This window comes from Tupaia chinensis, unplaced genomic scaffold, assembly GCF_000334495.1.
Source record: "Tupaia chinensis unplaced genomic scaffold, TupChi_1.0 Scaffold000563_1, whole genome shotgun sequence".
NCBI lineage: Eukaryota > Metazoa > Chordata > Mammalia > Scandentia > Tupaiidae > Tupaia > Tupaia belangeri.
Genome location: NW_006160076.1, coordinates 1532863 through 1555246, shown reverse-complemented (window position 1 = coordinate 1555246; position 22384 = coordinate 1532863). Strand labels below are relative to the sequence as shown.

Genomic DNA, 22384 nt, shown 5'->3' with positions numbered 1-22384 from the left:
GTTGGGGAGCTTTCTTTCTTGCTCTCTCTCTCTGACAAGCGTGCACAAATTAAAAAAAAAAAAAACAGTACTTTGGAGTTAGAGAGACTTGGAGGAGCTCTAGTACTTGAATTGCTATATAGCCGAGATACATTATTATCAGGCTCTTAAATATTATTTTTTCACCAGTAAAAGACAGTTGTATTTTACCTTAGATGAATTCTACAATGAAAAATGTTTAAATAAATCATACATAAAGTATAAAACTTTACACTACAAGAATTTATAGCAGATATTTATATTAATGTTTTAGGTCGACTGTCCAACTAATCTACAGTAGTATGTGGAAATCATATTTTTGGAGTATCTCTTGCAGTACTAAAAGTTCCAAAGTTCCAAAAACATAATATTACTCACTAGTGTTACTGCCAATAAAATAAAACAAGCATAAGAGGTCAGAGGATGGCCTAAACATCATTTACTTCATCTATAAAATATCTATAGATATCTTCATCTATAACTATATCTAATACATAATTTTTTAATTAAAGGAAACAATTATGGAAGCCTCTTATCACGACTCCTTGTACATAGTAAATAATCAAAAAGTTAAGAGGACATTATCGATTTGCTTAAAAATGTTTCCAAGGGTGTTGTGTGAACAGCGAAGTAAATGGCTGAAATAAGACAGGTCAGAACTGTAAAAATTGGGTTCTATATGTGCATATGGGTTTACCACTTAATCTTCTTTCTACTTTGGTATGTGTTTAGAATTTTATGTGGACAATGGAAAAGGGCAAAAGTAAGAAGAAGCTATTTTACCATTAAGATGAGATATTTTAAAGAAAACATTTGCCAAATATTTAATGAAACATAATTATTATAACAAAATACATAAGCAAAAAAAAAAGAGAGAGATTCAGGGATTTTTATGTCCTCCAAGATGTGGCAATGGTTGCCTAAAGGTAAGGAAACAGTGGGAGTAGGGGATAATGGCCAAAGGGAAGATGGTTTCTTTCTGGGATAATGACCGTGTTCTAAAATTGATAGTGTAAGATAGATATACAGCTCTGTCAATAAACTAAAAAGCACTCAGTTATGCATTTTGAATGTTGAATGGTATAATGTGTGAATTATACCTCAATAAAGCTGTTTAAAAGGAAAGAATGTGGCTTTCGTCAACTAAATTTTTCCTGAATCCCCTCATTCTCTCGTTCCTGTCTTTTTGTAAAGAGGTCCCTATGGTTCTGCTGCAACGGAAGTGCTCTCCAGACATCCACTTTTGCTTTCCTTTGATCCTTCCTCAACATGTCAAGCATGAGGTTCTTTTACCTCCCACACTTGGACCAAACTCTTCTCTTGGCCTAGACTACACTCTCCCCAAAATCCCTTTTGTCCTGCTACTTCGTACTCAGTTTTTGGGCCTCAGACTAAACATTTCCACCAGGAGTCTTTGCCGAGGTTCAATGATGGGTCCAGTTACGCCCCTCTGTTCTCTATCCCCACTACCTGTATATTTCACCTATCATACTGCTCCTACTTTATCATTATTTACTGCCTGTCTTTTCTACTATGCATATAAAATGATTAGGAAAAGCTGTCTGTTTAATTCCTAACTCCTAGTACAGCTTCTTACACACAGCAGACATTAAATACTGGCTAAATGAGTAAATGCTTAAACAACTCCTTACCTTACGAGGCCTTAACAGTTTTCTTCATTCAAAGGATGAAGACAGTGCACCAAATACTTAAGTGTCTTCCTTCTTGATACATATCTACAGGATGACCTCAAATTTTAAAGTATTCAACAGTACTATTATTTCTAGTAAAAACAACTAACTAATGAAAGTATGATTCAGCTGAAGCTCATTTTTATCAGCCCCTTCTATTTGAAATAAATAAGGTTAATTAGATAAGAAAATTATCTCCAATAAAAATAAGCAGTTGGGAGTTATCAAAAAAAAATTATTCCCTGCTAACTGTACCTTTTTTTTAGTAAAATAAATGTTTTTCTTTTTTTAAACCTAAAGCAGACTGTTAAAAGCTACAGTTAAGATAACAGGTTTTTTAATTGCCACAGGGCATATATGTTGCAGAGAGAGAGAGAGGGAGGGAAAAGGAGAAAGTGCTCCCCAATGAGGCACAGTCCCTCTGCAAACCCTTCTCCCTTCTCCATTTCTCCATCCTATAGAGCTTTGGAATATGCATTCACATATATCCAGCATATTTTTCAATCCTGACTATGGTTAGCTTTCAAATCATGGTTGGCTATGTATGATCCAGGTCCTCTTATCCACTTGGTTGTATGCCAGCCTCAAGACTGTTTTTGTTTAAAAAGGTAAATGAACTGCCTGAGTGCCTGCCTGTCGGGATCCATGTGACATAGGAGAGAAAGCTACTATAGAGCCAAAGCAAGAAGTTCATTTTACTTACTGGCCCCAGCAACCTGAAAAACATACCAGGCACATGTGTATGCATGCCCAAAATCCTGACAGGATGGGGAATGGAGGAGAAGGCATTGCACAGTAACCACACCCCATGGAGGGGGGGAATGCTTTTTCTCTCTCTCCCTCCCTCTCTTTCTTTGGCAGCACCCTGCAGCAATTTTCAAAAGAAAATCTATTTTAAAGACTTAAAATAAAGGAACACTAAAATTAATAGTAATATAAGTTATTCTTCCTCAGAAGATTCACAGGATGCCTTGAGGACTTCACAGGAGCCATGTTCCTTGGAACATCCGTTATAACCGAATAATATTAAATGGAGGGAGGGGGATGGGGAAAGTCTAACTAGACAGGACCATCCAGTTTATTTGATGTTTAATGACTTACTTCACAAATATACTATTTACTTAAAGTAATGTGTCATGAAACTTCAATAAAAATTATTCCATACACTTTGATCTATACCCCCAGAATTTAAACTTAAACTAATATAATAAAGATACCTATTCAGCCATAATGGTCCTACAGAGAAATAATTGCTAAGGTAAATCAGAATCCCAAATTTATTATTATAGGTTAAATATTTGAATTATATAACATAAGCATATTATTATTTAGAAAGATCAGTCAAACTTGAAGGCTGTAGCAAAATAGGCTCTTAATATTATATAAGTCCCAACTGAATTGTATAATACCTGAAAGACTGGTTCAAGCATAGTCCTCTCCTCACAATAATTCAGTCACGATAATTCATGTGGGTACCTACTGGTCAAGCGGCATACTATGCTCTAAGGCTCCCAATTTAGAATCCCCTTATCAGGGTGAATGTCTCCTTTTACCTCCAAATCAAGTCTGAAGGCCTGTACTTCAAACCTGATGGGAGGATTCCAACACAAATTATGAACATTATTTCTTTTTATCTTTCCTCACTTGAGCAATAGAACTCTTTAGAATTTCAGTTATTCCTCAGTCAAAAATATTCCCTAACCCAAACCTTCCAATCCTGGATACTTGTCTTAATTCCCTTTCCCATAGGAGATATCTGCCACAGTGGTTTTATCACTGTTAAAATTATAAAAAGGAGTGAGGTGGCAACGGGGTGGGGGGGTGGGGGGACTTAGGTATTCCCAGACTAATGGAGTATAATTTATCACAGACATAATGTAAATAATATAAATTTGTATTGTATATTAAATATTAAGTGGGCTGACAGAATCTCTTGAGAAACCAATATCATTTCTACTGGAAAATACATAAATATATACATTCTCATAAAATCTTTCAAAGTAAACCCTCTATAAATTATACACTTTTAGGGACCAGTAGGTAGCATAGTGGTTAAGGTACTGGACTCCAATATGGTTGACTATTGTTCATGTCCCAGACCTGAGGGCTTGAAACTCACACCAGGTATACATGTGCACCTGCCCAAGACCCCAAGAGGAGAATGGAGGAGAAGGAATTGTGGCATGGCCATCCTCTCTGGGAGGACGGGAGTGGGTGATTCCTTGCTTTTTGTCTCTCAGTCTGTCTTTCCAGGAAGTGCATGAGCAGCCTAGAGCAAAAATCTTAAATAAATAAATACTTTCTATACCATGTTAACAGAATTACAATTCAAGCAACATACCTGTACATTACTTTAAGTTTTATAGTAACCACCTTTATACAACTAAACATGAACAAGTAAAATTAATTGTAATTTTAATAATGTATTTTAATAAAGTATTTCACTTAACCCACTATATCCAAAATATTATCATTTCATCATGTAAGCAATATTAAAAAGCATTAATGGGACCAGCATATGGAATAATGGTTACAGCACTAAACTCCCACATAGCTGACCACAGTTTGAGTCCTGGACCCAGGGGCTTGAAACTCACACCAGGCATGTGTGTAGTATGCATCCCCAAAATCCCAAGAAGAGAATGGAGGAGAAGGGATTGCAGCACGGCCATTCCTCCTGGGGATGATTTCTCGCCTTCTGTCTCTTTGGTGAGTGCATGTGCCCTACGGTAAAAAAAAAAAAAAAAAAATCCCTCTTGAGATTAGCAGATGGGCATAATGGCTACATTGCTGGACTCCCACATAGTCCGCCATGGTTCGAGTTCCAGATCCAGTGGCTTAAACCCATGGTGGGCGCGTGTGCATGTGCCTGCATGCATATGTGTGCAAAATCCTGAGAGGAGAATGGAGGAGAAGGGATTTCAGCATAGCCAACTGCCCCGGGGGAGGATGGGGAGGGTTTCCTTGCTTTCTGTCTCTGTCTCTGTCTCTCTGGCAAGCACATGCCCCCATAGCAAAAACCTCTCCAAAAATAAAAATTTAAAAAAAATCCCTCTTAAAAAAGAAAGTATAAGATAATTGCACATTCTTTTTTATATTAATTACTCAAAGTCCACTGTGCTTTTTATGCTTATAATTTGGATTAGACAGTTATAGCTCTCATCAGCCACATGTTCTACTAGCTACCACAGTTAAGAGAGCCTGTCTACATACTACTGTTTTCCACAAACTACCTCAAATATCTCCTAAAAGGAATTGACCGTGGTTGTATATATACCATAACAAGTATAGCAGGCATGTAAGTTAAAATAGGAGTTTATTTATTGATTTATTTTCAGAGAGATTTTTACTACAGTGCATGAGCTCACCAAAGAGACAGAGAGACAGAAAGCAAGAAATCTCCCCTGATGGAGGATGGCCACATCGCAGTCCCTTCTCATCCAGTCTCCTCTCGGGATCTTTGGCAAGCATCACCTACACGCAGCATGAGGTTTAAGACACTGGGTCCAGAACGAGAACCACAGTCAACTGCATGGGAGTCCAGCAATGTAACAAGTACACCATCTGCTGGTCCCCAAATGGGAGTTTATTACCAGTTAACTCTTGTTCAGTATCTAAACCATATGCTTATTCAATATGTATATATCAAGGAGTTTTTTTTCCAATAATAGTCTTTCAGAAATTGAAATGCATTTACACATTTCACCTAAAAGTGTCACATTAAACCAAAGAAAAGCACCATTTTGTGCCATAGCCTTTAAAAGCAAGAAGAAATGTGCACCTTGCTCCAAGCCAAATAGTACCAGCAGTAAGAGTTGAAAGCCGCCAACTAAAATATTCTGTAGATATACTCTAACACAAACTCAAATTCTATTTGGTAAAACTCAGACAAGATTCATATATATTATTTAGGAATTGATACAACTTTATGTCATGGTAATTCTCAGCAGGGAACTTTAGTATAAAGGAAGTGAACATGTATTAGGTTATTCTGTAATATTTAGATTTAAAATTTAAAACTCCCACCCATCCCCACCCCATTTTGAGTCTGAGCTGGACTTACAACCTACTTCCAAAAAATAGAGCAGAAAAAAGGGAAAATGAATTTTGCAGTGAAGAAACCTGGCAAACATATTTTAACTATGTGATCAAATCCACCTAGTAAATCACCAGTGATGTTATATGAGCATCCTGTACCCCCTGATATGATGTGATGCAAAGAATTATAATTTGATATATTCATCTCTGTGGTATTCTTTCAAAAAAAAAAAAACCTACAGCAAGAGTCTAAGCATGAGAAAACATCAGACAAATCTAGTTTGAAAGAGCCTGTAAAATAATCAATTCATCTCAAAACTGTTAAAGTTATGAAAAACAAGGAAAGGAGGAGAAATTGTCACAGAACAGAGGAGATAAAGGAAACATGGCTAAACATAATGTGGTGTCCTAGATAGGAACCAGGAACAGGAGGACAGTAATAAAAAAACTAGTGAATTTCTAAGTCTGAAGTTGAGTTTAAAAACAAATATCTGTATTGATGTAAATGAGTCCTTATTAATATAAATAAATGACAAATAAGTAAATAAATGGGAGAAAAGAGACAAATATGTCTGAAGGAAGAATTCTGAATAAATTCTGATACCACTCTGCCCCACTGCCTTCCAAGAGGTGGAGTTATGTCTTATCTTTCTGACTTGTATCCAAAGATAGAATAAAGAAAAAAGAAAAAAGAATTGCTTTACCATGGAGAAACCTTCCAAACATGGTACTGCCAGTCCCTAAACCTTTCTGAGGATTATTTTATATTATAAATTGACAACTTGTCCCAAAATTTCTCTGGTGGTTTAAGATTCAGATCTTTAGGGTCTGCTAATAAATCTTCCTACTTTTTGATCTTAGAGTTTCCAGAATCTTATTGTCATTTTCTTTAGCTATCCCTGACTTCACAAGGGTTTTGTTTGTTTGTTTGTTTTTTTCCCCTACCTGATTAGATTTAACTAGATATACAGTAAAATACTGAGCCCTTGAAGTTGTTTCTAACTTTTACCGGCACTACGGGTGAGCCCTTGAAGTTGTTTCTAGCTTTTCATTAAATTCCGTTAATGCTGAATATTCCCATACACATTATCTTTCTGTACTTGAGAGAGTGTGTACTGGGTCAAGGATATGTGAATGTTACATAATTTATTTATAAGTAAGTTATCTGACCTCTCAGTGCTGTACTTTCCTCTTCTGTGAGACGGAAAGAGTAGTAGTACCTATTCATAAGGTTGCTGTGAAGCCTGAATGAGTTAACATGTACAAAGTGCCCAGAACACAGTAATGGCCATAGAGCTGGTAGTTATCAGTACCAAATTATCAAGAATCTGGATATTTCAGCCTATTTTAACGGAAGAGCAATTTCACAGGTGGAAAGCAGCACCTCGTTGCCCAGATTTTCATTTTATGATGACTGAGTTTCATCATATTTTTGGGTATTCTTGGCCATTTGCACTTCTCCCATGAATTGCTAGTATCTTTTACCTATAAAATTTTTAAAATTATGAACTATGCAAAAGGTTATACAAGAATGCCTAGTTTGGGAATGTATTCTCTATTTGATGAAGCTTTGTATTTATTTATTTACTTATTTATTTAGATTGTTGCCATAGGGTGCATGTGCTCACCGAGAGAAAATGTGAGAGAGTGTGAAAGAAATCACCCTTTGGGGGCATGGTCATGCTGCAATCATTTCTCTTCCATTCTCTTCTCAGGACTTTGGGCTTGCACACATCTGTACCCAGCATATTTTTTAAGCTGCCAGATCTAGGATTCAAACTGTGGAGTGAGCCACATGGGATGTAGCACTTTCACCACCGCACCACCTGCTGTTTCTGCAAGAACTGTTTAAATACTACATATATTATTTACTTGCCAGTTTTATTACAAATATTTACTCCCAGTATATCTCTTTTATTTTGCATCTTTTATTAATGTTAAAAATTTTTAAATTTTTATTAAAAGCAAATGTTTTAACTTGCTTATGAAGAGTATTTTCTTTTAGACTTATAGCTTTAATTTATTATTATTCAATTCCACCAGCGAGAAATAGAAAAAGAGAAAGGGAGAAAGCAAGCCTCCAGATCCAGTACTTAAACCCCAGTTGACCATATGGGAGTTCAAGGTCTTAATCACCATGCCACCTACTGGTCCCAGAGAGTATTTCTAACCTAGGAATATAAAATTAATCTCATATCTCCTATTAAGATCTTCAAAAGAATTCATTAGCTCTTAACTCAATTTCAAATTTAATTTCTTTATACCTTGAGAAAGAGATCTCATACCACTTTTTTCAGGCTGAACTTCTACATACTTCTTTGGTTTTTTTTTTTTGGAGAGGTTTTCGCTATAGGGCGCGTGCGCTCGCCAGACAGACAGAGACATAGAGACAGAAAGTGAGAAATCACCCCCGGGGGGATGGTCATGCCGCAATCCCTTCTCCTCCATTCTCCTCTCGGGATCTTGGGCACGCATGCACACACGCCCGGCGTGAGTTTTTTTTTTTTTTTGGAGAGGTTTTCGCTATAGGGCGCGTGCGCTCGCCAGACAGACAGAGACATAGAGACAGAAAGTGAGAAATCACCCCCGGGGGGATGGTCATGCCGCAATCCCTTCTCCTCCATTCTCCTCTCGGGATCTTGGGCACACACGCACACGCACACGCACCCGGCGTGAGTTTTAAGCCACCGGGTCCAGGAAGCGAACCGCAGTCGACTACATGGGAGTCCAACGACATAGCCATTACACTAACTGCTGGTTCCCATCTATATACTTCTTTGAACTACCTCCTTTATATCATGAATTAGATTTCCATAAATGCATGTTGTTTTTTTATTTGGAGAGGATTTTTCTATAGGGTGCATGCGCTCGCCAGAGAGACAAAGAGAGACAGAGAGACAGAAAGCAAGAAATCACCCTCCTGGGGGATGGCCACGCCACAATCCCTTCTCCTCCATTCTCCTCTTGGGATCTTGGGCATGCACACACATGCACCCAGCATGAGTTTAAGCCACTGGGTCTGGGACTCGAACCACAGTCAACTACATGGGAGTCCACTGACATAGCCATTATACCAACTGCTGGTCCCATAAATGCATGTTGTTTTAAAAAGTACTTAGTTTGATATATATGCTAGACAAATACATTATGAATACAATCATGCATAGATTAGCAACATGAACATGTTCTGAGAAATCAATGCATCATTGGGCAATTTCATTATTGTGTGAACGTCCTAGAGCATACCTACACAAACCTAGACGGTAGAGCTGACTACACGCCTAGGCTATTTGTTACAGCCTACTATAAACTTATGGGGCCACTGTCATTATGTCATGTGCTGATGACTGAAATGTTATCATGTAGCCCCATTGCCTATAAACATACATGTGTGTATATATGTGTTTTTGGCCAAATGGTAGAAAAGAAATTCTAGGTGATTGTTTTAGTCTCTGCTTTGCTGTTCAAACTCATATATTAAAAACTGGTGAGGTGTTTTATTTATCTTATGTGTTCATTCTAACACAGGGGGAAAAAATAAAAAGCCCCTCCCTCGCACCATTGAAGCCTGCTATACTCTCAAATGTCTCTGGAGGTCAAACCCAGTCCTAGGCTTCTACATTTACCTCTGTGGTTGAATCTACTGAAATAAACTAATTTTAAAAGTTTCAGGTACTAAAGATTAAGTCACATAAATCATTTCACAATAGAAAATATATTTTTTTAAAAAACTAATATATAGAAGTCAAAAAGGGGAGACTAGTCCTATAACACAGAGTTTAAGTGCTGTGCAGAGAAAGCCAGATTCCCACATAACCAACCAGGGTTCAAGTCCCAGTCCCAGCTGCTTACAGAACAGGCATATGTGCAGGTGTCCAGGATCCTAAAAGAATGGAGAACTAGAGGAAAAAAGACTACAGTGTAACCAGGCCCTGTAAGGAGGTCAGTTTCTCTTTCTCTATATCTCTGATGCACCCTCTGGCATAGTTAAAAAAGAAGAAAAGGAAAATAAATCATAAAACATATGTAGGAAAATCAGTTTTATTTAAAAACCTGTGTGTATATGAATATATGCATAGATCAATTTGCAGCACACTAATAATTGGCAACCTCTGAAAACAAAGCAAAGATTTGGAAGAGAGGAAATAGAGATTTCATTTTTTATTCTATATAATCCTATATAAAATTAAATTTTTCAAACCATGATTATAATATTTAAAACAAAAATTTGCTTTTTAAGTTATCTTTATACTTTTTATGCTCTTTTAAATGTGCATTTGTAAATCAGTAAAAACAAATAGCAGAAATACATAATAGCAGCTGACATTAAGGAAAAGTTTTACAACTCTTTATAAGTTATTTTTGGCTTCATTTTTTCCTGCATTTACATCTATGACAAGGATTTACGGCTTAAGATTATTGCCTAAATACACACAGGTATATTCTCTCCCCCCAAGATCCAGTGGAATGACAGAAAAGTAATAAGGTAGAAACCTACAGCAAAAGGATACTCAGGAAAAAAAAATCACAATAAAATTCATGAAAATACAGAAAATGTAAAAGTATTAAATATTAAACCAGAACAGAAGAATACATGCTATAAATACCAGCCTGAGAATGTTGCAGAGAGAGTTCACCTGTCTGACGGAACATCAAAGAGGTTGTAACCTTGGAAATACCTGTTACAAACTCAGGACTGAAAGAGAGCATGGCTAAATATAGAAACCTCGCCTGGGAGTCTACATATCCACTATTTCAGCAAAATCGAGTACCCAGTACATGCTAGTCTCTCCTCTATGATAGAAACAATAAACCCAAAATAAAGCAAGGAGTACAAAATTCAGAGGGTGGCAGGAAAAGTATCATTCTCTTAATAAAGCAACTGGGAAAACTTCCTAGGAAAGAGAAATTTGAGAAAAGAGACACGTGAAAAAATATAAGGGAGCAAGAAGGAGAACAAGAATCACTTCTTAAGTAAGAATGATAATGTGAGGAACAGCACTAAGTAATTTTAAAGCCATGTTATGAAATCCACATAATACGTAAAGTATGTGTTATTATCTACAATTTAATGATGAAAAAAACTGAGGTTCAAAGATGCAATAAATTATTTAAGACTGCACAGATAATTAAATAAGAGCTTTTAAATGTAATTCAAACCTTTCACCTTATTAGTAACAGAAGTTTCATCTTTTTCAAACTAGTTTGTTTATATAATGGCCTAATTCATTCTATTACCTTTAAAGTCCCATCCAGTTCTAATACTACGACTAAGTGGTCCTCCCCTCCCCCCAAAAAAAATCCTACTTTTTGTTTATAACTTGAAAAAATATTCCATTAAGATACTGGACAGTGGGAGGGGGCGAGCGGGGGGGTGGGGAGGGAATAGGCAAAGCCTAGGCCCAGCTACTGTGTTACAGGAGTATCACAAGTGCCCTGCAAGACTAGAAATCTTATGGTCAACCAGGTTTGGGTCCCAGGCCAGAATGAAAATATACTGGGTGAGCAGATGAGTACCCAGGATCCTGAGGAGCTGGAGGGTCAGAGAGGGGAGATAAAAGCATGACTAGGCCTTCTCTCTCTTCCTTTCTCTCTCAAATGCACATGTACATGTTTAAAAAGAAATGACTATAAAGAGACATTAATATTTCAGGAGTATCAACAGTTACCCATTGAAAATACACTTAAAGGCTATATTTTTTAAAAAAATAATAAATTCTCACCTTTTAGAGATACTTTAATTGTTTGGTTTGATTTTTATTTCCTTCCTGAAATCAACTTCTTTTTTGTATATTAACTTTTACTTAAGAGCCTCTGAAATTGGGGCCAGCAATTGGCACGGTGGCTGAGGCACTGGATTCGTACATGGTCAACTGCAGCTCAAGTCCTGGACCTGGTGGCTTGAAAATCATGCCGGACACGTGTGTATACATGCCCAGAATCCTGAGAAGAGAATAGGGAAGAAGGGACTGTGGTGTGGCCATCTGGGGGGGGGGGAGGATGCTCACTCACTCTTTTTCTCTCCCTGACCAGTACACGTGCACTATAGCAAAATTTTAAAAGTTAAAAGTAGGGTATCACTACCATAATTAGATATCACTATATGTCAGAATAGCTAAAATTGTAAATATAGCAAATGTTAGCAAGAATAAAGAGAAAACTAGATTACTTACACATACATTTCTAAAGGAAATGGTAAAGTCGTTCAAACTCTGTGAATGGTTTCTTTTAAAACTACGTATGCAACTACTATACAATACAGCAATTGTACCCTTGGGCATCTTCCCCAGAAATGAACACATATGTTTACACCAAAACCTATACATGCATATCTAAATAGCCTTGCTCATCATAGTCAAAACCTAGAAACAACCCAGATGTCTTTCAGTGGGTTTATGGTTAAACAAAGTGTAGACCCTTCAATATCACCATTGCTGAGTATTACTTATCAATAAAAAATCAACTATTAATTCTTAGTGCAACCTGAATGAATCTTCAGGAAAAAAAGCCATACCAACAAGTTTCATACTATATGATTTCATTTACATATAGTATTCTTGAAATGACAAAATTATAAAAATGGAGACTAGATTAGTGATCTCAACAGTTAAAGGGGTAGCAGAGAGAGAAGAGTGGGTCCAAGCAACATGAGGTATATGAAATGTTCATATTGTAACCTTAGCGATGTGGATACTTTGGTTGAGATACTGTACTGTAGAAGCTACTACCATGGGAGAGGAAAGGATAAAGGTACATGGAACCTTCCAAAACTCTGTAAATCTCCAATTATCTCAAAATAAAAGGTTTGACTTTTTACAATGTAGAAAAAATCAAAACAGCGGGACAATTCCATTTGATATACAGCAACATTTAACATTTTTTTTTTGGAGAAAATTTTTAATATAGGATATGTGCACTTGCCAAAGAGACAAGGGGACAGAGAAATAGAAAGCGAGAAATCACCACCCGGGGGGATGGCCACATCACAGTCTCTTCTCCTCCATTCTCCTCTTGGGATTTTGGGCATGCACGCACACATACCCAACATGAGTTTTAAGTTGCAGGGTCTGGGACCTGAACCACGGTCAACTACATGGGAGTCCAGTAATGTAACCATTATGCCATCTGCTGATTCCACATTTAACATTATTAAATATTCAGACACTACTTAGTAATTTTTAGCTTAGAACAATAGAACATTGTCCTTCCATATTACATATTACAACACATAACATTCATATTATAATCATTCATTTAAATCCATACATTAAGAATTTAGCTCACCTTCAACACTGTCAGAACAGGAAGTTCCAATGCCAGTGTCTCCACTGTCAGAAGCTATACTATGTCTCCTGATATGGTTGTTTCGATGGTTAGATGGAACAGTTGTGGCCTGACACAGTGATTCATTACCAGGTAACCATGCTGATGAATAGTCTGGGCCTACAAAGGAAAAGATGCAACAGTTAAATATTATAATTATGAGTAAGCAGTTTATTTTTCTTAACTTAGTGAAAAATACACATAGGTTATAAAATATTATTTTCTACCCAAATATAATCATTTAAAATGATCAATAAAGTCTAAGATTCACTAAATAAACTTATATATCACATGAATCCTGGTTTCATAGCTTCCTCTGACTAAAGAAATGTATTTTCTGCTTCTGGATATTAAACATTATTTTTTATTTTAATTAATTTTATTTATAATAATTATTATTATTTGCTATAGAGTACATGCGCTCATGAAAGAGAGAGAAAAAGAGAGAAAACAAGCCACCAGGCCTGGGACTCAAACCATGGTCAGCCATGGAGTTCAGCAGCTTAACCACTGCACCATCTGCTGAATATTGAACTTCTAAACATATACTGCTGACATTAATAATTTATCGGGACCAACAGCAATGTAGTGGTTAAGGCGCAGGACTCCCACATAGCCAATCTCAGTTTGAGTCTAGACCTAGCATTTTGAAATATTCCACCAGGTGCCTGAATGTGCATACCCAAAATCCCAAGAAGAAAAGAAAGAAGAGATTGCAGAGTGACCATTTCCCCTGGAGGGTGATTTCTGACTTCCCCTCTCACTGTCTCTCTCTTGTCTGTCTCCGGGAGACATACCCTATGGCAAAAACTTTAAAAAGGGGAGACCAGTAGATGGTGGAATGATCACATCGCTGGATTCCCATATAGTTGACCATGGTTTGAGTCCCAGACTCAGTGGGTTAAAACTCAGTCCAGGTGCATGTGCGTGCATGACCAAAATCCTGAGAGGACAAGGGATTGCAGTATGGCCATCCCTCCTGGACGGTGGGGTGATTTCTCACTTTCTGTCTCTCTGTCTGGCAAATGCACATGCCCTATAGCAAAAATCTCTCTTAAAAAAATAATCTATCAGGGATGGCAGGTAGCACGGTGGTTAAGGGCACTGGTCTCCCATATGGCCAACCACAGTTTGAGTGTTGGACATGACAGCTTGCTTGCTCGCTCGCTCGCTCTCTCTCTCTCTCGCATTGTCCCTCTCTGATCAAATTTAAAAACAAATAAATAAGCAAAAAAAAAGCTAAATAAAACAAACCTTTAAAAATAAAATAAAATAAATATCTGTTGATTTTTAAATGCCAGCACTCAGTTTCAGAATACTTGTTACGTAGGCATCTATGATTCCACAAACAATGCAAGTATTACCTGAGATCTGGGGCTTAAGGACAATTTAACTGAATCATAGTGCATGACAATATAAGCCGAATGTTCTTGCGGAAGATTTAAAAATTCAGTTTTTTTCTACCTAGTCATTTAAACTAGTCACTTAAAAATTTTCAGTTGTTTTGAACTATTTTAATTGAATATTTTTCTTTAATTATCTTGATAAAGTTTGGTAACAATATGACGTTTTCCTACACTCTTCTTTATTTATCCTTTTAAGTTACATTAAGTCTTTATTTTTTTAGCTAATATTTAACTTATCTTGCCCATTTTTACCTTTTACTTATTAACTTTTTCTGTTTGCCCATCACTTTATCTAACTTCATTCTTTTATTGTCTAAGTCACTGGCCCCCAGAGCTTCCCTCTTGATTAGTGCCAGTCTGAACCATCTATTGCAAATTTATTAGGTGCAACAACTTTAGTTAGAAATTAGAATAAACATTTAGAAATTTTTATAATAATTAGAGCAATTTTGAATCTGTTGAATTTAATATAAAAGTTGTAGAAGTATGTAATCTGTACTGGTGTCTAACACAGTGATTCTCAATTGGGTCCTACAGACTTATTCATAAAGGTTATCAAGTTCTCTAAAAGAATTTTAGGTTTCATTTCAATGATGATCCTTTAAAATTTCATGAACACATTAAAACTTACACAGCTACCTTAAAACAGAGTTGTCATCACATAATTTCAACATCCCTATGTATGTTTTATGTTCACAATTACAGCTGTTTCTAAGTGAAGAACAAGTGACTTTGTGAGGCCCTTATCATGATTTGAAATGAGACAGCTTTACGGAATTATCAAGTGACATCCTACTGAAATTGGCAAGCAAAGAATGCCTTCTGGCAATTTAAACATAAGGATCATAAAATGACAAACATGAGCATAAAATTAATTACATCGTTTTTTGCCACACTTCGAGTGTAGTCATTCTCTATAATAATGTCAAAATTGAAATATAGAAACAGAATAATAAAACCAGACCTGAATCTACTTCCACCATAATAAACCCAATATTAGTGATTTATTTGTATTAGGGAGAGGGTATTTATTTTCTACTAAATGCAGAGAGTGAGAGGAAAGGGAGAAAGCACTCCCCAATGGGGCATGGTCACACCACAATACCCTCCCCTCCTCCACTTTTCCACCCTGTTGGGATTTGGAGGAATTTGCACCCAGCATGTTGTTCAAAGTTGCTGGAACCAGGATTCAAGTCATGGTTGGTCATGTGGGATCCAATTCCCCTAACCATCAGGCCATAGGTTAACCCAATGATTTAGTTTGGATAAAACATTATATCACATGAATACTATCTTGAATTTAGATATAAGTTAAATTTGGGTCTTACCAATGTATGAAGTATATAAGCAGCCTTTAAAGCCATATGCATTTAAATTAACAGTCAAAATTGAGAAATATTGGCCAAAGATATACTTCTAGCATTGACGTCAGAGCAATCACCTAAAACTTTACATATTCTAGACCTATCTTAGATGAGACTACTTTGATGCATCTGATTAAATAGTCTCAAATTTAAGCAGCAGGTTAAAATATTTTGTCCTAACTGTGATCTGTGATCTACAACTTACACTGAATGTCCTCTTCAATTATGTAATACCCCATCTAAATGAACTCAAAAGTCCCACCCAACCACTATTAAAACAGCCCACTGCTTTCTTTCTCTGTTCATTTAGGTGATTTTTTTTTTTTTTTTTTTTTTTTTTTTTTAGGAATACAGAGCTGGAACCAGCAGATGACATAACGGTTACGTTGCTGGACTCCCACATAGCCAACCGCAGTTCAGAGGCTTGAAATGCACCCCAGGCACGTGTGCATGTGTGCCCAAAAGCACAAGAGGAGAATGGAGGAGGAGGGACTGCAGTGTGGCCACCCTCATTGAGGGTGATTTCTCGCTTTCTGTCTTTGTCTCTCTCTGGCAAGTGTATGTGCCCTATGAAAAAAATCTCTAAAAAAAAAAAAAAAACACAGAGCAAACTGCATAAACAGGCTGAAAGCATATGTAAATGAAAATAAAGATGTTCAATCTCACTAATAATGACATAAATGATAAAAACTTTTTTTTAATTTTTGGTTTTTGAGAGAGATTTTTGCTATAGGGTTGTGCATTCACCAGAGAGACAGAAGGACAGAAAGCAAGAAATCATCCCTCAGGGGGTTGGGGGATGACCATGTTGTGATCCCTTCTCTTCTCAGGATCTTGGGCACACATGTACACACACACACCTGGCATTGAGTTTTAAGCCACCGGGTCTAGGACTTGAACTGCAGTCAACTATGTGGGAGTCCAGCAACATAACCATTATACCATCTGCTGGTCACAAAACAAAACAAACAACAACAAAATATATATATATATATATGCCAAATAAAACCAGCTTTTCTATTTTCTTAACTCCATCCTATTACTATTATTATTATTTATTCACATTTTATGGAAGAAATGCTAAAAATTATGTATGCTGATTTGCATATTACATCGACATTTGATTCTGAGTTTAAAAACCAGCTATAGCTCATGATACAGAAATTCAATGGGTTCCTCGTAGCAATTTTTACAAAAAAAAAAAACCTTTTGCATAAAACCACTAAAGCAAAGTAAAAACCCTTGTTTTCAGATTATGTAACTACTTGAATAGCACAAAGCAGTGCTCATTTTAGACCACAACACACCTCTACCTCAGTTATTGTTGACAGATCTTAGCCAAGGAAACCATTTGTAAATAAAAGGACAAAATAAAACTCACTCACTGTTTTACTCCCTTCCTCCCACCTCCCCACACCAATATTGGGAAAGTCAGAGGAATCATTGTATATTACAATGCTATGATGTTATTGGGAACTAGGAAAACCTTTAATTATTCTTATATATAATTAACTACTGCCAAAAGAATAGCTCAACAGAATATATTCTGTAAAGGGTCAAACAATATTTTCAGCATTATGGACCATTTGATCTCCAACTCATCGATTGTAGTACAAATCAACTGTAGACAACAGAACAGGAGTGGCTATGCTGCAATGAAACTTTTCCAGGTTTGACCCATGGGTTACAGTTTGTAGAACACTGACGTAGAGTGAAAAAGGCATTCTAATTGTAAAATATTCTCCAAAATTCAACTGATTCCTAAGGAGTAGCTACAGCCAGATGTTAATCCACTCCTTTACTTGAAGAAAGGCTAACTCATCCTGGAGTATAAGACGAAGAGGTGAAAGATAGTCATACTGACCATCCTGACTCTGTAGGCTAAAGTGTATCTTAAGTTTTGTTTCCTTTTTAATGCCTGCAGGCATGCACATAAGGGATAGAGAGGGTAAGGGAGAGGTGAGAGAAAGAGAGCCTCAGTGGGGCCTTGTCCCATTACAATCACTTTTCCTCCATTCTTCTTTTCTATTAAGATCCTGGGCAAGGGCAGACACACATTCAGTGTTTTTATCCAGCTGCTCCAGCTTGGATTCAAACCATAGTCAGCCATGTTAAGAGTCATCTTCTTCCACTCAGCACTTAACCACTGCACTATGGGGTCAGTCCTATGTCTTAGTTTTTAGCAAGTTTGAAAAACATAAAGAAAGAAAATATTTTTATATAGCTGTACAATGTGCTTACATTTGCACCTAAAGTTATTAATGAAGTTGAAAAGGTTTGTTTAAATTATAGTTTATAGGGACCAGCAGATGGCATAATGGCTACATCGCTGGACTCCCATGTAGTCAACTATGGTTCAAATCCCAGACCCGGTGGCTTAAACTCACCCCAGGTGCGTGTGCATATGTTCCCAAGATCCCAAGAGGAGAATGAAGGAGAAGGGATTGTGGTGTGGCCATCCCTCCTAGAGGGTGATTTCTTGGGTCTTCACAGTGATTTACTTCTACTCAGTCACTCACCAACCGGCTCACCCAGAGCAAGTTCTGCCCTGTTAGCTTCATTAATGGTCATGGTCAGTGCCCTGTACAGGAGTACCATTTTTTAATCTTTTACACCATATTTCACTGTACTTTTTCCAAGTTTAGATATACAAGTGTCTTAACAATTATCTCAGTACATGCTATGCAAGTTTGTATCTTAGGAGCAATAGCTTACACCATATAGCCTAAGTATGTAATAGGGTATACTACAGGTTTGTGTGAGAACACTCGGTGATGCTTGTGCAACAATAAAATCACATAAACAACTCATTTTCTCCGAACATTTCCAAGCAGCTAAGCAGCACCTGACTGTATTATCCAGTCCCTACGTAAAACTTACAGAGAAAATGGTCTGAGACATGCTAACACTCCATCCTTCAACAAACTCTAAATTCCATTATTTGAATCACAGTCACAGAAGAATACATACCAAGGGCTTATTTACCTAGCAACTCAGGAAAAGGTCTTCTCACAATTTGCTTTAGTAGATTGCTACCTTATAAGCTTGTAACTCATTTTCACAGCAGACACAAATGTAAGTAAGCATGCAATATTTTAAATCATCAAACTTTTGCCTATATATTAAAAAATTTTAAGGTAAACGCTAAAGATATCTTCAAGTATGGCAAACAAAAGGTTGATGTATAATTGAAAAAAGAAAAAAAAACCCTAAGCAGACTAAACACAAAACAACAAAATATCATAAATATCGAACAGGCAAATGGACAAAGAACAAGGACAAGAAAACACACATAGATAAAAAAAAAATCAAGAAAAAAGGTCCAAACCCACTGGTAATAAGTAGTATCAAATTCAAGTGACATGCTATTTTTCAGCTATCAATCTAGCAAAACTATTCAGCCAAAGAGTAAAGCAATTTTTTAAGAACATCCTAATACACCACTGATGATAATGTTAATCTCTGGAAGACCTATTAGGCAATATATATCATGAGTCTTTACATGGTTATACTCACCCCATTACTCTCACTCTCAAGGAAATCATGCAATATTTGGAGGAGTGGGGCTCAAAACACACATTGCTCTTTAAATATTAGTTATAATAAGGAAAAAATAAAATTAAACTCAAAAGGGTTTTGAGAAGGAACAGAAATTTGGTCATTAAAATAAAGAAAAGAATCTAACAATACAAAATGCTTATGTTGCCAATATAAACAAGATACAAAATTCGATAAATAAGAAATTCACAAATAATTTCAGATTTCACACTGCATAATAATTCTCTGAATTCTTCTTTGCTATCTCCACCTTAGAACCTACCACATCAAAGCAAAGGCATCTGTTCATGTACCTCTCCTCCTGCTAAGCTGTAGCAATACTTGTGAATGTTATGGTCAGATCATGGTTTGTCCCTCAAGTTTCATGTCCTGAAATTTGAGATTGGAAGATGGTGAGGCCCAGGCTCCAGTGACTTGTTCATGGTGACTGTATCATGGTGGTAACACTCTCATGAATAGATTAGTGATGTTTCGGTGAGTTTTAGATCTCATGAGAAGAGGTCAGTTCTCATGAGAACTGACTGCTATGAGAGAGAGCGAGCACACACACAAGCTACTTTTCTCTTTCTGCATGTTCCTGCCATCCTCTGTGCTTCATAGTTTATGCTGTAGGCCTATGCCTTTGGACTTTCTAGCCACCAGAAATGGTGAAATAAACTTCTTACTTCTTTAAAAAGTCACCTAACCTTGGGTATTTCTATTAGCAAGCTAGTGATAGAAAAAGATACTCATTAAGAGCAAAGACCATGTTTCCCAGCCCTTACTCAGTCTGCAGATACCAAATAATTAAAATAAAAATAAAAAATAAAAAACCCACAAAGAATACACATAGCAACTGAAAAGAAATACAACAAAATACTGCTAATATTCGATAGTTTTCTCTACACGGTAGAATAACTAATGATTTCTTTGACTTTCATGCTTTTATTATTCTTTTAATTATTACATTTTACTTTGATAATTGGGGGAGGATGTTTTATTTTTTAAAATATTTACCATCTACTATTAATAAATCCAATAATACCCTTAACATTTAAGCAACTACTTAATAAAAGTCTTGGGAGGTAATTTTCTTACCCAGAATGGAAATGTAACCTTAGTTGGCCTTCGTTGGAATAAAATGAATACATTCTAACATATAAATCCTAGTACTACCAGTTTGGTTTTCTTTTTTGGAGAGGATTTTTTTTTTTACTATAGGGCGTGCGCACTCGCCAGACAGACAGAGAGACAGAAATGAGAAATCACCCCTGGGGGGCATGGCCATGCCACAATTCCTTCTCCTCCATTCTCCTCTCAGGATCTTGGGCACCCATGCACACATGACCGGCATGAGTTTTAAGCCACCGGGGTCCAGGATGTGAACCGTGGTCAACTACATGGGAATCCTAACTACTGGTCCCCCCAGTACTACCAGTTTTAAAAAGTGTTAAAAAATATGTATAAAAAATATGAAGTTGTATGTAATGTACACAAAAATAGCCTATCTAAACTTAAAATAGAAAAAAAGAAAACTTCCTTGAATTAAAAATAAACCCCTCAGAAAAGACTGGTTCTTTGTTTTGGCTGATATAGCTACAAGCTTGTTTTAATAATATCAAAATTAACTAATTTCACTAGAAGAAGAAAATGCTCAAAGCTTTTTAAAGCTCCAAGAGGATCAACTGGAAAAGCATAGCAATTCATATATATTGAGAAAAAAAGTCTATGAGGTCCTCCTTTGTCTAGGTAGGTATCCTTATCACAAGAGCTTTACAAGAAGAAAGTAAATATCAAGTCCAATCATATCAGACAAACAGACCAATCAATGGGGTAATGCCCCAAACAGAACATCTTGTGTTCTTTTAAATCAGTAAGATATTTTGATTTGTTCATAAAGACGTCATTTTGGTAAAATTTTCACAAAATTTATTCATTTAAAGAAAGTAAGGCAATTCACTTAGCTTCCCAAAAATGACAGAAACATAATAAAACGATTAAAAAAACCTGTATAAGTTGTTCTCATCTAGCTTGAGTTCAATTGCCTTACCTTTAAGTATAACTACTTTTTTAAAAAGACCCAATATATTTTATGTTTCTAGAACACTGAAGATGATTAACAAACATTATGATAAAATAACCTTCTAATCTTTTCATTTATATTGAATGAATTCACTATGAACAATGACACATCCTGACTTGGCTAACTCAATAGAATTACAAAGCAGTCTGAACGTAAAATACACTCATCAGGTGATTTAATAAGGAAAATTTTCTGACAGATGATTATAGGACTATGATACTAAAATGGGAACACTCAATCTCTAGATATGCACCTATGTGTGCACTTTTCAAAAAAACTTTAAATGAAGTTGGATGTTCTCTGGCAATAAAGTCTTACCTACATGACCAGAATGTTAAAGTACTGGATGACTATAAAATTGCTCCTTCTAGAACAAAGGTGAAAGCGCTGCTGTAAGGACACCAAAGATTCTGAGCCATCGTTCTCTGCCTTGAAACTCCTCTTTGAAAGACAGCATGTTACATTTTACAATACTAATTGCAGCTCTTTTTATGTAAAATACTGAATGCCTGAGGATTATGTAAAATATTATTTTTTGTCACACTGGTTATATAGGAAGATTGGCAACAAATGAAGAAGCAACCTATTTTAATTTCTTCCTAAAGGTGTTTTTATTAAAGTGGAAGCAAAAAAGAATACAGTATCAAGTCTTCTACAAAATAGGAATAGGTCTCTAACTGCACTTAGAAGAATTAACAAATCTTCCCATTGAATATTTTAATGACAATTCTAATCCAGCAATATAAGTAACACTACTGACAAACCAGACTTAAACTTTATATAAAATGCTGAATATATAATTAAATCATGAACACAAACTGAAATGTTTTCATGATCTTATAATAAACTTGGAAACCAATATTTTTCATTAAAATAGAACAGAACAAAATTAAAAATACCAAAGTGCACTTACTCTTCTATTAC

The 22384-nt window shown here is 36.2% G+C and overlaps 1 protein-coding gene across 1 annotated transcript in view; it reads right to left on the bottom strand.

Annotated features, from left to right (window-relative positions):
* Nucleotides 1-18411, bottom strand: part of CEP85L (centrosomal protein 85L) — a 113301-nt gene extending 94890 nt beyond the window's left edge. The window contains exons 1-2 of the mRNA XM_006157883.3: nucleotides 18360-18411; nucleotides 13032-13190 (exon numbers count right to left, since the gene is read on the bottom strand). Of these exons, the coding sequence (XP_006157945.1) occupies nucleotides 13032-13190; nucleotides 18360-18411 (211 nt within the window). The remainder of the gene's footprint in view (nucleotides 1-13031; nucleotides 13191-18359) is intronic.
* Nucleotides 18412-22384: the final 3973 nt, after the last annotated feature.